The sequence below is a fragment of the Amblyomma americanum genome, chromosome 1 (assembly GCF_052857255.1).
Source record: "Amblyomma americanum isolate KBUSLIRL-KWMA chromosome 1, ASM5285725v1, whole genome shotgun sequence".
NCBI lineage: Eukaryota > Metazoa > Arthropoda > Arachnida > Ixodida > Ixodidae > Amblyomma > Amblyomma americanum.
In genome coordinates this window covers 173,300,441-173,315,148 of record NC_135497.1, presented here as the reverse complement: position 1 = coordinate 173,315,148, position 14,708 = coordinate 173,300,441, and the positions used below count along the sequence as shown (strand labels likewise).

At 48.0% G+C, this 14,708-nt stretch overlaps 1 protein-coding gene across 1 annotated transcript in view; it reads left to right on the top strand.

Moving 5' to 3' along the window:
* Positions 1–2,252, top strand: part of PIG-T (phosphatidylinositol glycan anchor biosynthesis class T) — a 29,976-nt gene extending 27,724 nt beyond the window's left edge. Inside the window, exon 11 of the mRNA XM_077647790.1 lies at positions 1,990–2,252. Coding sequence (XP_077503916.1) covers positions 1,990–2,134 — 145 coding nt within the window. The 3' untranslated portion in view covers positions 2,135–2,252. The remainder of the gene's footprint in view (positions 1–1,989) is intronic.
* Positions 2,253–14,708: the final 12,456 nt, after the last annotated feature.

The window sequence follows — 14,708 nt, the reverse complement described above, 5'->3', positions numbered from 1 at the left end:
TTATATTCGTGCAAATAAGGTCAAATGGTCATTTTTTCCATCGTACTGTCGTTACTGCTGTTGTCCATAATAACAAGAGCACCAAAAAAGAGAATGTGGCTGCTATCACACGTTTCCGTGAAAATGCTTAAATCCGCATTTTTTCGCGGAATCATGGGGTACTAGGGGTCTTACCTATGTTTGTACGAAGAAGAAAAGGTGACACACATAACAGACATAGACAGCACCATTCTCTCTGTCTATGTCTGCTTTGTGTGCGTTGTCTTTTGTGCTGATTTTCCTGCATGAGCATTTAAACAGGAAAAATCACAACTGCATGTAACAAAAATGACAGATATTTGCAAACACTATCAAAAAATTAATTTATTGAAAATTTAGTCAAAAGATAGCTACTATAGTGAAAATTGTAACGTGAACGAAGAACTCGAAGGAAAGTGAAAGCTGGCAGGTTGGAGGAATGAAACAAACCCTTTTAGACAGGCATTTCGTTCTACTCTTGAGAAAAAATCTGAAAAATTGTGCTTGTATATTTAGGGCTCCCTATTCTACAAATACAACATGAACGGCTCCTTTTTTCTGTTTTTTTTTTAAGCATTTTTCAGGTAACTCACAAACGCGGAAGTTCGGCCCCATCACAGGCACACTCACGCTACACTTTCGCACTTCCACGTCGAACAGCCATGTGCGAAAGAGAGGGAACGGACGTTGCAGTAACCGCAGTAACCGACATCCTGATCCAGGCTTTTGCCATAAATTAGCCGCAGCTGTGGCATCGGCCAGGCTGGCGTGTCTACATGTCCACATTTCGAGCTTGCCCCCCGCCCTCCCCCCACGGGACATTCGCATGTTTTTATGCCTTTGTTTTGGTGCACTCCCCTTTTTCTCTCCTCCTGCCCAGCACCCCCCAAAAGGGCGAATTCGGGAGGAAACTGCCCGCGGCGAGCAGGAGAAAACACCGCTCGTTGCTCTGCGGCTCCTACTGGCTCATTTGCCGTCAACTCGCCGACACCACTGCCGGCCAACTTTAGAGAGGGCATTTCTAGAACTTGCTTCACAGGAGGATTTGGGGTGAGGCACAAGAGCAAGTCACTGTGCTGGGTTCAAGCCCAGCCACAGCGGTTGCATAGTGATGGAGACAAAATACAAAAGGTGGCCGTGTGGTGTGCAATGTCAGAGCACTGTAAAGATCCCCAGGTGGTCGAAATTATTTCGGGGGCACTCTCCTATGACACCGCTTTCTCTCTTTCTGCTTACACTCCCTTCTCTAATTCCCTCATGGTGTGGTATAAGTATCTGCATACAAGTGACAGTTACTGCATCTTTGCTTTCCTCAAAACCAGTTTATTTGCTGCGCTAAGTGCACCTGTTCTTTTGGGCAACAAAATAGCTCAGTTACCATGTCAACACTGCTAGATATAGCGATAGTGTTGTAGTGTTACAGCCACTCTGCATCAGTGCAATAAATCTTTTGATCGTCATTGAAACCTAAGGCACTGAATTTATAGAGGGTTATTGTCATTCGTCATCCCTCTTCGAATTCTTTCCATGGAAAGAAAACAGCGGGTCCTGGCTGGCTCTTGGAAACCGCAGCCGTTATGCAGGCGTTTGCGGCTCCCCCCGACAGCTTTTTGCTGAATTGTTCGTGTTAAGCAACAGCTTAGCCGATGTAGTTTTTTGCCCGGTGGAGAATTGCACGACACCGGGATTCGAATCGTTGTCCTCTTGCATGCGAGAGAGATGCTCTAACTCTGCGCCATTGCTGCTGTTCTGTATTACCAGTTTTTACCATGTTTACTGCAGGAAATGCAACAGAGAAAACGCAAGTGACCTGTATAGATAAATCAAAAAGCTCCATGGAGACATTGCACAGAAGCTGGGCATTATATGCATTATGCTGGGAGACGCATCTTTCTTTGCCTAATTACTGTGTGTGTGAGCAAATGCTGTGCTGCTTGTTAAGTCGTCTCACTTGTTTATTGTCTCCTGCAGGCTGACTATTGTCGAAGCAAAAAAAGAAAGAGGTGGGCTGCTCCGGCAGTTGGTTTCGAAAGCCAAAGGATTTCTACAGAAAGGAAGTGCTCCAGATGCCTCCGGGGCTGGTGACAATTCTGATGAAGACAAAAAGAACAAATAAAACTTAGCCGAAGCTTAGTACTATTACCTACCGCTTTGAAATTTTGCTTGTGAATGTAATCTGAACAGAAAGTGTTACACAAACTTAATTTACAATGTCAATAAATATTTCTTGTGTTTATCTGTCTTCTGAGCCATAGATCTCTTGCCCCATCGGGGATACCACAGGTTTTGAAGACATAAAGACAAAATGTCAATCATTGGCAACAAGTAATGGAGAACAAGATTTTGCATTAATTTTCTAAGCTTATGATGCAGTCTTAGCATCCAAATTCTGTGGCATGCTGTCTTCCTACAACACATTTTCTGAGATTATTTCATACATTTACAGTACAAAGAAATAATGCCTGCTGAAAAGCATCTAAATGAGTATTATAAGGTCATATTCCAACAATACGTGTTTATCAGACACTTTATCAGGGCTGTAGGAGTGAGGGGGTTGAACTCTAGTTTTTGTGTATTGTCTGTTGGCTTGTACTAAACTAGCAATGTATAGATCTAATGTGTGGATAGCTTATATGTAAATGTTTATCGAAAGCCCAGAACTGCTGCGCCAATTGCGCCAAACTGCATCAACTGACAAATTGTGCTACATGCTGCTAGAAAATATTTGCTCACTTTTGCGCCATATGTGCGCCGAAAGGCAATCGGGAAAACTCTGGCGACAATGAAACTGCAGCCCGCACTCTCAGATGTTGGCTGCGCTCTCTTTGCACAATAGCAAAGGTAAGGGTCTGTAACTATCCTAAATTTCAAATAGTTTGTGAATGGATTCTTGTGTTCGATTTCACTCGCAGCACGTGGTTTCCATCCGATGTATCGAATATCTGAAAGTATGTCGGATTTCTGTGCTCCCTTGGCCTCTCAGCGTTAAAAAATTGTGGCCATTCTAAACAGCACTTACTAGCTCAGCATCAACGATCTCGCACTTGTCACACAACACACAAATGAACATGCGCTTTCCTTGTATTACCATATTACCGGTATTCAGCACCTGGCTAAAGCACATGCGCACTGAACCTTGAATAAAAAAAATAGCTGACTGCCTTCGAGAGCAGCCGCAGCCACTCCGTTCTCATGGATCAGAAAACAAAGTGCAGCAGTCCACGCGGAAAATCACTGCGTCGTGCCACTGTACAGGTGACAGTTGGCCGTGAATGCACTAATAAAGGATGCAAACAGGCGTCGGTGTTCTTATCATTTATGATTTCTACAATGCGCGGCGCACATGGAAAACAAGCTTGCAGAGGATAGCGGGGCAGGTGAAGCTGCGGCACACGTGCACTCCAGTGTTGTATTCACGGCGACCACATTCAGTGTGCACAATGAATTGTCCTTGAGCGTCCTTAAGCCCATACGACATTATAAAAAGTGGAATACAAACACCTTAGCGCCAGCCCGCGTAGGTCCATCACGCACGCTTTCCCTCGCAGTATAGTTTTGTTTTCATGCCTTTGCTTGTGTACGTTTCTTGCCACACTGCTGCGACGGCACTGCATGTGCAGCAGCAATTAAAACGGTCCCCAAGGTACACCAAGGTCTCTGGTCGCTTGGGGGTTCTGGCGCACTCTTTCACACACATCGACCCACTTGTTGCTATCAGATACTGCATGCTTCGTTGCACTTCATCATCCATATGAATTGCTGATGCTAATTAGTGACCATAGTTAACGAAGTGTTCCTATAATGTAATCCACCTACTGTGCAGCGTGAGGTGTTAGTATAAAAGGCCTCCATTTATCCCTCTGAATGAACGTTCTTCAGTGGTGCAGAGGTAGCATATGCCCGGATCCTGACCCAAAGGACAGCGGTTCGATTCTGCTTGTCCACATTTCATCTTTCAGTGAAGCTGCTTTTCTATGTCACTACCCTCTTGACCAGTCAGGATTTTCCAGTCTCAACGACGCCGACGCCAGGTTTTAGGCGTAACGGGACCTTTAGCACTATCGCGTTAAAATTCACCTCACATGTAAGCATGCAGAGCATCATTTGAGAAATTTCCCGAAATTTTCTGATAAACTGAAGCTTTCTGGAATAATAGTGAAAACGCACTTCGAACGCCTGCGGATATGACGGCCACTCTTGTGAACGAATTAAAGCATGAAAATTTTTATGAGCAACTTTAACTGCCGAAGCTAAAGGCTCAGATCAGTAAAACGTTGCTGGCATGCTGGAAAGAAAATACTCCCGGCGAAATCACTTCGCTGATTATCGTTCAAATGCGATAACATTGACCATCGCAGGACTGAGTGCGGCGGAACCGAGACACGAGCACTGAGCGCGCTACGTACTCGAAAAAATTGGCAATGGCTTAACTTGGCTAACCCTGGAATTCAGCGAAAAGCAAGGACGGTTGCGTCTGAGGCTCGTCCGCTACACGCTTGCGACAGCCGTTCTATATATACCCACACGACCACGCAGCTATGACGTGGTATCACGGCCTTACGACACCTCCATCGATGTTCTTAGTCAGGGGTCAAGGATTCGACACCATAACTGTACCATATATGGTCATACACGGCTAACGTGGTTGGGCTGAAGGTCGTTCAAGGTCATTCTCCGGCCTACGCGACGAGTGCTTCACCTAGCGTAGGGAAGCTTTTCGCTTCAAAATCGTATTTGGGCGGGATCTTCACTAGCGCTGCTGTCCAAGCGTTGCGAAGGAACGTACTATCGCGGTGGAAAGAAACGCGAACAATGCGGCGCCTACACGCTCGGCTGTTCGAATTTGTTTTCATCGCGGAAATGACACAGTAATTGTCGCACATTTCGTTGGACACCCGACCGCGCGCCATAGGGGGAAGGAGGAAGGTGGGAGTGAAAGAAAGAGGTGTCGTATAGTGGAGGGCTCTGGAAATTTTCGGTTTAAAGCTTCGAGCAGGCTGCGTTCATCAGCTAAGTAGAGTGTGATGTCATCTGCATAAGCGGTGACGCGTACTGCCTCACTGCCTGGCAAAGCGAGACCTCTACTAAGAATGTGGTGATTGACTGCGAAGAGAAAAGGCTCTAATGCTAAGACAAAAAAGGGGGGGGGGGGTGCGGACAACCTTGACGGACGCCGCGGACAACATCAAATGCGGTACTTTCCCGGCCATCGAGGATCAGAGTGCTTGGAATATCTCTGTACAACTGTAGCGGCGCTGATGAAGTTTGCACGACCTGCCTCGCGCAGAACGTACGAACGTTTTCGGCGACCGGCCTCGTCAGCAACGTCGACAGCCCGCTCCGCCGGCTCACCAGCCGCGGCTACGGGTCTCCAATTATGTGGATCGCCTTCCACACCTCTCTTTAATGAGAAGCACGAAAGAAGGTGGGAAACCGAAAGCATCCAATGTAACGTAAGTATATTCATTCTCTAAAAAGTCGAACGCCTTCTCTTGATCGAGGGAAACAAGAAGACCCTAGCTGTGCGCGCCGCCGTATAGTATACTCTAGGATATCACGCGTTACGGAAGATGAGCAATGTATTTCACGACCCGGGATGGAGCAAACTTGGTGACAGGAAATGAGGGACGGGAGGAGAGGCCGTAGGAAATAATAATAATTGGTTTTGGGGGAAAGGAATTAAATGGCGCAGTATCTGTCTCATATCGTTGGGCACCTGATGCGCGCCTTACGGGAAGGGATAAAGAAGGGAGTGAAAGAAGAAAGAGGTGCCCGTAGTGGAGGGCTCCGGAATAATTTCGACCACCAGGAGATTTTTAACGTGCACTGACATCGCACAGCACACGGGCGCCTTAACGTTTTTCCTCCACAAAAACGCAGCAGCCGCGGTCGGGTTCGAACCCAGGAACTCCGGATCAGTAGCCGAGCGCCCTAACCTCTGAGCCACCGCGGCGGCTAGGCCGTAGGCGGCGAACGAGTAATTTTACTGATACTTTGTAATCTGAATTTAGGGTAATAGGACGCCAATCTGCAGGACATGTCGAGAAAGGAGACTTTTTAGGAATAAGGACAATGGGGCCTCCTTTAAATAAATTAGGAAAGACATGCAGAGTGAAGCAGATTTTTAACACGCCCAAGAAAACGGGGCCTACATTAAGCCAGCATTGTAAATAGAACTCCACAGGAAGACCATCTGGCCCAGGCACTGAGCGTCGTTTCATAGAAGTTAATGCCTCCTTAATTGACTTCACCTGTTTTTGGCCGAGCCCTAAAGCCGTCATTAAGTTCAGCGGCAACCTGCGGCAAGCATGCAAAAAATGGGTGTGCGGAAACGTCATCGCGATCAGCCAGAAGGAGCGACTGAGCAATATCCCGGAAATGGCCGAAAAACGCACTGAAATTCCTGTCAACTGGCTGGGCCACAGCCCTGGCGGAAGAAGTAAAAGCAGGGGCACGTTGAGGGCACAACAGCTCTTGGCGCGCAAACCGAAGCACTTCAGGATGAGCAGTTGGACTGCGTCGACAACGCCATGCAGCCGCTGTCAAAGAGGAGGCTTGTAAAAGGCGCTGTAGACTCTCCGAAAGCCCCTCTTTCCATGCGCACATAAGCGACGAAGACGACGAGGTGCGCTGAGCAATGAGGAGAAGAAGAAGAAGAAGAAGAAGAAGAAGAATACGCTGCAGCTTCGCCGTAACCCCGCGCACCTCATCTGAAAAGCGGACTCGACCAGAAGCGGCGCAATGGTGACGCCACTGCTCCTTCAGACGGTCCCAGTCACCAGGCACGGCCCCAACAAGCGAAAAACTCAAGGCCCGCGTTAGCCCTTCTCTCGTGCTGGCGTCATGAAGGATGTGCACATCCAAACGCCATGGTCTGTGAGGAGACACTGCAGGCGGCGGAACCCCGAGTGACAAAAGAAAGGGCGCGATGGTCATGTATACCGGCGAAGATGGCAGCGTCATTACGTTGGCAGCACACACTGTCCTCGAAAGGCCCGTCGGTACATACGTCCTGTCTAATCTGCTCGACGATAACCCGCGACGCCAAGTCCACACTAAGACACCGCCATACAGGAGCTCATAAGCGTCTGTGAGCATAAACTGGTTTACTAGGTGGTGGTGGCGGTAAACATTTATTATTTACAAGGAGGTGTTTGGGCCCAGGCCCTATGGCCCAGGTCCTCACACATCTAGGTGGAGCTCTTATTCCGGAGCCCCAATGGCGTCTAGCGCCGCTCGCGCCCTGGCGACCAAGGTCCGTTGGGACTGCAGGTCATGGCAGCTGAGCAGCACCGCCTCCCAGGCCTCCCTAGAAGGGTGGGAGATGAAGGATTGGGAAGGGTGGGGATTGGAAGGGCAGGCCCAGACCATATGGAAAACGTCCGAGAACGTCGCTCCGCACAGCCTGCAGCCACCATCAAATTCTGAATTGAAGTGTTTCAATACTGCCGGGCACAGCATTGTATTTGTAAAAATTTTGAGAAGAAGCCGTTCGTCTGCTCTCCGGAGACCCTTACAGGGTTCCGGAAAGCGACGATGACTGTCCTTATAATATGTAGTGATGTCTTTAAATGTAATTAGATATTGGGTAGGCTCGTAGTAGGCTTCCTGAGCAAGTGTGAGTGCCCGGGGAGAGAGCGCGCGGGCCGCCTGATCGGCTAACTCATTGCCCTAGAGTCCCTGGTGGCCGGGAGCCCAGATGAGGTTACAGTTTGGAGGGTCGCTGGACCGACAGCAATTTTGGAGGATGTGCCAGGCGAGAGGAGGTATCCAACCCAGCTCATAGTTCCGACAGGCCCCCTTCGAGTCGGTAATGATGTGTTTCACTTGTGGGAGGGAGAGTGCGAGCGCAATCGCGATTTCCTCCGCGTGTGTTGCGCTGTAGGCGCGGAAAGTGAGTCCTGCCACTGTGGTGTTGTCGTGGACCACTGCTGCGGTGAACCACCTTCCACGGTGGGGACCGGCAATGTCCACGTAGTACACGTGTAGTTGGTTATCTTGGAGGTTTACTAGGCGGCGCAATTCGCGCGCATTACAGCCTGGTCTACCCCTACCGGGCCCCTGCACATCAGCGACCGTATCGAGCACGCAGTTTAAATCGCCCAACATCACAACGTTACGTCCTCCAAGAAAATACACATCTATATCTTTAAAGAATGAGTTTACCAAATTAGAATGCGCAGGTGCATAGATGCAAGTTCTCAGACGAAGTGCGTTAAACGTGCAGTCGAACGCCAGCACGCGTCCAACCGCATCGTAGGTAACATGATGGTCTCGCAGGCGTACGCGGTTCAAAACAAGAACGCCAACGCCGCTAGAACGCGTGCTGGCCTTCGAAAAGAAAGAATCGATGGAACGTACGCTTAAATTCCAATTGCGTCTACGACAAGTCTACAGCCACCTGGATACCGCTGATAAATCTGTTCAGTGCCGCATACGGTATACCTCATGCTTTCGCAGCCAACGCTACAACATTTCAAGGCTGAGTTGGCACTCTAGTTATTTTATTTTAGCCTGGCTGCAAGAAAATCATTTTTGATGCCATCGGCAGCAGTGCACTTCATGTCTTGCATCAAACTGTTAATAAGAATTCGCCTATGGCACATGGGCGCCTTAGTTTCGCCTCGATGGAGGCGAAACGCTAAGGCGCCCGTGTGCTGTGCGATGTCAGTGCACGTTAAAGATCCCCAGGTGGTCGAGATTATTCCGGAGCCCTCCACTAGGGCACTACCTTTCTTCTCTCAGTCCCTCCTTTATCCCTTCCCTTACGACCCGGTTCAGGTGTCGGGCTATATGTGAGACAGATACTGCGCTATTTCCTTTAATAATAACAATAATAGTAATAATTGGTTTTGGGGGAAAGGAAATAGCGCAGTATCGGTCTCATATATCGTTGGACACCCGAACCGCGCCGTAAGGGAAGGGATAAAGGAAGGAGTGAAAGAAAAAAGGGATAAAGAGGTACCCGGTGGCACTGAGGATCGAACCCCGCACCTCCCGCATGCGAGGCGGATGCTCAAACCACTAGGCCACCACTGCGTTGGGAAGAACTGTCGCTGTCTTGCTAACAAGAGTGAAATGGCGGAGTAAGGCGCTACTTTATGGAATAATGCTGCATCAATAGGGGCTCACACCTCCGGCGCTGCACATATGCTCCAGTCCCTACGTGTGCGGTAACCCTCGTCCGCGATCTCACCCCAGCAGAGGATTTTGCTCTTCGGAGGATCCGGGTCGGGGGTGCCCTCACTCCAGCTGTCACTTCCGTAGCTTGTTCCCTTGATTATAGTATGCCCAGAGAGTATGCCCAACCCGGGAAGTCGAAGCTGACATTCGCCATCAGCTGTGGGTCTGCCCAGCTTTGAAACCGACAAAAATTCGGCACCAGGGCGTAGCGAGTCTTACTCCTGGCTATACTACGTCATATATGACAGTATACCTTCATGAACCCGGTCTCGGCGTTCCATGCGTTACCAGAGCTTAGGGACAACGATCAGTGCAAACACTGTGAGGCGAGAGGAACCCTCGACCACATAATTTGGGCGTGCCCACAATCCCCAGGGGTGCATGAGACAAAATATAGTAAGTGGATTAGCCTGGGAGACACTGCTGCAAAGCGCGGACCTTACCATCCAGCGACGGACCACCCACCTAGCGGAAGAGGCCGCAACAAGCCAAGGGCTGCCTACCAGCCTCTAATCCCCGGGCGCACGACTCCCAGTCTTCCTAGGCCTGCGTGTCGGGAGCGGCGAGAGAGGCGCCTTTTTTTTCTGATGGAAATAAAAGTTGTTTCAATCAATCAAAGAAACAGAGAACGTGTCAGCTGTCTCTCCTAGATTTCGTTATATCTGCAAACCCTTTTTGATCTATGTGACCATTCTCCATATATAATTCATATAAACATTTCCTTTTTGTGCTCTCAGGTAACAAAATACCACACGCAAAAAAACAACTGAGAAACAAGCAGAAATCGAACAGCACAACTTTTGGCCGTGGGTATATCTCTGGACTATTTTTTTTATTAAGCGTGATAGTTCTCTCTTACAAGCTACACACACACACACACACACACACACACACACACACACACACACACACACACACACACACACACACACACACACACACACACACACACACACACACACACACACACACACACACACACACACACACACACACACACACACACACACACACATATATATATATATATATATATATATATATATATATATATATATACACACACACACACAACGTGCTCAGACCTTCCACCGTGCGCTAATCGCGCCGAACTGGCTCTGCTGCACCATACTGATAAAAATGAGAAATATTGAGCCAGAGTGTTCCGATATGACCGCTTGGAATTGTCAGCGTCGTGAGCCGGTTACCGCAGCTAGGCATTATCTCAGTTGTCACCGCTGTTTCGAAACGGAAAAATCCATTCGAAGCCACGCTGATACAAACATGACCGCCACGCGGCAATCGTCTGTTATACAGTCGAGCCCATTTATAACTAGGGGTTGGACCTCTCGGTTTGAACCAAAAAAAAAAAAAGAACACGACAAAAGTGCGGCGAATTCACTTTTCGAAATTTTGTTTTAACCGGAAAAGGCCAGTATTGTTGGCATGCAAGGGATTGCTAGCTGGATGTTGAGTATGAGTTACATTGAGGCTAATTTGAAAATTAATTACGTAGGGAAGCCAGGGGCGCGATGCAACGATGGCATTGGTGGATAAGCAGCGCAGTTGTGCGATTTGGGGTATTACTCCGCTCCTCGCCGCCTTCTAGCTAAGCATCGCTTAATTGTTCACTCTCATCACCCGATTACATCAGTTAGTTGGCTAAGTATGTTTATCAACGGCCTGTAGGACACTGGTACGAAACCGTGCATGGGCGTCACTAAAAAGTGTCATGTTTTGGATACCCCGACGATTGAGCGGCAGTTCCATCGCTATCGTCAACACACAGACCTCGTTATGCCCCGCCTTATCACTCAACCCAGAGCGAAAACCCAACAATAACAAGTCGACCCATAGCTCTTAGAAGTGGAATTCCTATTGTGGAAATGTAAAGAGGAGCCGCTCCCGAAATCTCTAATACAGGTTCCTACTCTCGAGCAGTGGGAGGCCGTGTTGGTCAGCTCAGACTTGGGAGTTCAAACCCGGGTCATTGAGTGGGCTACCCAGGTCGCTGTCAGCCGTGGACTGATAGCCACCTAGCACGGATCGTCTGCATTCTGCCTTTTCTGACGAATTAAATGTTTTCCAATCCAATCTTAGAAGTAAACTTCCATTTGCGTTTTTGTCTGCGGCTATCTCATTTAACAAGCGCAGCTTTTTTTAATGACGACAGCTATTCTTTCTACAAGCACAGCTACAAGTGCTATAATTTGCATGTTAATTACTGGTAAAGTTTTCATGCGCCAGAAACGCCGAGATAGACTCCAAGTGACTTTTGACCACATAGGACTGCCACCGAAAAAAATTACTAATTCATTCATCGAAACTAATATTCACCGAAAAAAAAAAACGAAACTTTCATTTTGAAATAAGCGCCGAAAAAAGACCGCCAATTTTTCAGGAAATAAAAACCGAAATGTTCAACCTCTTATAACGAACCTGATGGTCGCGCGGATCGTGTGCGTTGTGTCCGAGGTTCGTAGTAAGTGGACTTACCGTATTACAGCCATAGAGTTCCTTACTATTAACTAGAGGGAAAGCTGGCGGCGCTGCACCTCAGCTACCATGGGCGCTCAAAACATCATGGGGCGATGAGCTACTTGGTGCGGTACAGTCGGTTTTTTTCATGAACAGAGAGTGGCGTTACTGAGATATCACGTTCCGTCCACGGCCCATATGACTTTGGCGCAAACGTAGTGCGCAAAAGCCATAGTAGCGAAAACGCAACCGCACACGACGCAAATAAATGGTTTTTGTTTTTTAATGTCAATGAAAAACCTCTTAAAATGTTGAGGCGACAAAATTTTTTTCCATAACATATTTCTTAAAAAAAATGCCTGTTAAGCTCGAAATGTTGGTTTTTGTTGTCTGCAATACTTGGCCAATAGGAGAGCAAGCCACCGCTTATTTTTGCGCAAACTTTATATTTACATGCTTTTCTGCTCGTTTGTTGCAATTTATAGACAGGATATTGAATGCTAAGACATTCTTTATTATCAAACAACGCTTATTTTTCATTATTTTTTGGCAAAAAGTTGTGGTTCTGCAGTCGGTAGCTATCCGCCCCATGATGCTTAGAGCGCCCATGGTGGTACAGGTGGTCTCGAGGAAGCTCCATGCAAACTCTCGTAGGCGGGCGCCAGCTTTGCCGCTAGTTAATAGTAAGAAACTCTATGATTACAGCCAAAACTACAAAGTCAAGCAAAAACGGCGTTTATCTCGTTAAATATCCCCTTATGCGCGTCTGCTTCTTCAATGTAGGCCCTATTGCGGCGCTTTTCAAACTCTCCAGCGCGGTCATGTGCTCCTCGCCGAGAGCCTTCCTGTCAACCAGACGCTTTAGGGACGCGATATAACTATACTCAGTCTTGAAACATCATGTGCAACGCTGTCAAAGCTAGCGCACTTGTTTGCGCTGCCTGCACCAGCGACCAAAAAGCAGTGCGTTATTTGTGGTGACCGAAACATAGTAAATTTCCCAGTTGAAAAATACACCAGGATGTTTTGGTGTGCTCTGGTGTTTTCTGGTGTGAACACCAGACAGTTTTAGTGTGTTCTACTGTTTACACTAGACTGGTTTGGTGTGTGCTGGTGTGCACATCCTAGTGTGTTTTGATGTGCACACCAGACTGGTTTGGTGTGTGCTGGTGTACACATCCTAGTGTGTTAGTGTGTTGTGATGTGCACACCAGGGTGGGTTGGTGTGGTGTTGTGTGCACACCAGACTAAAGTGCACATCAGAGCGCTGGTGTTGGTAGCGTGCACATCAGAGAGATGGTGTTTCTTGAGTATGTAACACTGCCCACAGAAGCGAATTAATTCGCTGTTTGGATCATGAGCAGCTCAGCATAATTTTACAATAGATATTTAAGCAATTACTTCACACCATTAAATAATAATTTAATTATATAGAAATAATTATATGTCAAATATCACGGTGAATTACATGGCGTCAGGAAATATCTGAAGATTGAATATGACGCGCCAATGCAACATCGAGTGCCTTTGAGGGGCTGATTATGGTCATTCTAAAACACGGAGGCGCGAATCACCTTAGTCTAACTGCAATTTTGTAGCAGTTCGCAGTAATTATTTGCCATGACACGAGCAGCGCTAATAGCCCCGCGCCAGCGCTTAGCGTGCTTCCCAACGCCGTTCAAATCCAGCGCGCTGCTGCTAGGTCACGTGGCAGGAAAGAACAAACCCTCCTCTTTATCCTCTCTCTCTCTCTGCATTCCTGTTCAGTGCGATATATAGTTAGACTCGTTCTGTGCGCACGGCGTCGTGACCTTAAACCGGAAAAGGTATGCGCACGACGCGACCTGCTCAGCGGCGGTGGCGGCAGTGGCGGCGACTCGGCGACAACTCAGATCGGCGGCCGGGCGTACTGTACGGATCGGCGCGGCGTCTTGTGCTGCTGCTGGTGTTGCAATCTGTAAATAAAGCGATGTGCGGTGCCAATTCTTTTCCGTTTTTACGGCGGTACCCGAATTGCTGGCAGCGAGATTCGTGGCAGTTGCGCTGAAGAGCACAACGCCGTGCTCGTGCCGTATTCCCCAAATCAGAATTAACTGACATCCCTTTACTGTTGAAGAATGTTTGGCTCGGCCGCCGCAACGCCGTGCTCGTGCCGTATTGCTCAGAATCAGAACTGACAGCCCCTACAACAGTAATATACCCCGACCCTAATCGTCGTCGGGCTGACTCGCGCGCGGGACTCGACCTTAGGTTGGTGCTCCTTATCACGTTTAACAGCAGTCATAGACTGTACGACAGCAGCTTATAACTGTTTTTCTAGCAGTGCTACATTCTCTGTTCTGCGAAGTGGCTGCCTGTCTGGAATCGTGGAGCCGTGTGAAGTGCTGAAGGCAAATTTTTTCCTACCGTACATTCATGCACTCTCTCACAATTTCAAAAAAGTTGCTGGAAGGCATGAAGTGCAAGTAGTTTTTTCCGCACCAAGAAAACTAAAAGGAATGTGTGCGAAGGTAAATGACGAAACCAGTCCTGGAGAAGAGAAGTCTTGTGGCGTCAGGCACGCAAACAGGTTCGTTGAGTGCTGGGAAGGAGTGGTTTACAGGATACTGCTATCTTGCGGCCGAGCATATGTGGGCCAGATGGGCAGATGTTTAAATGAAAGACTCAAAGAGCATAACCGCAACTTCCGGCAGATTAAGTCACCTGGAAATCTGGCGGCACATTGCGCCAGATGCGATAGCTGCGAACCCCACTTGCAACAGACTACAGTTCTCAAATCCAGAGATAAGACAACCAGGGAGCTGTGGGAAGCCTAATGCTTGGAATCAGGAAAAGAAGGGACGTTTGTTAGTGACCCTTTAGTTTTGCTTACCAAACAGGAAAAGCAATTCTTGGACAAGAGATACCAAACATAAACCGATCTGCTGAGACAAAGTCTTCTTGATGCTTGACGATAAGATAGCAAATTTGCTGGTTAAAATGCGTTTTTTATGTTTTGACATGTTAAGCTTATATATGTGCGCACGCCA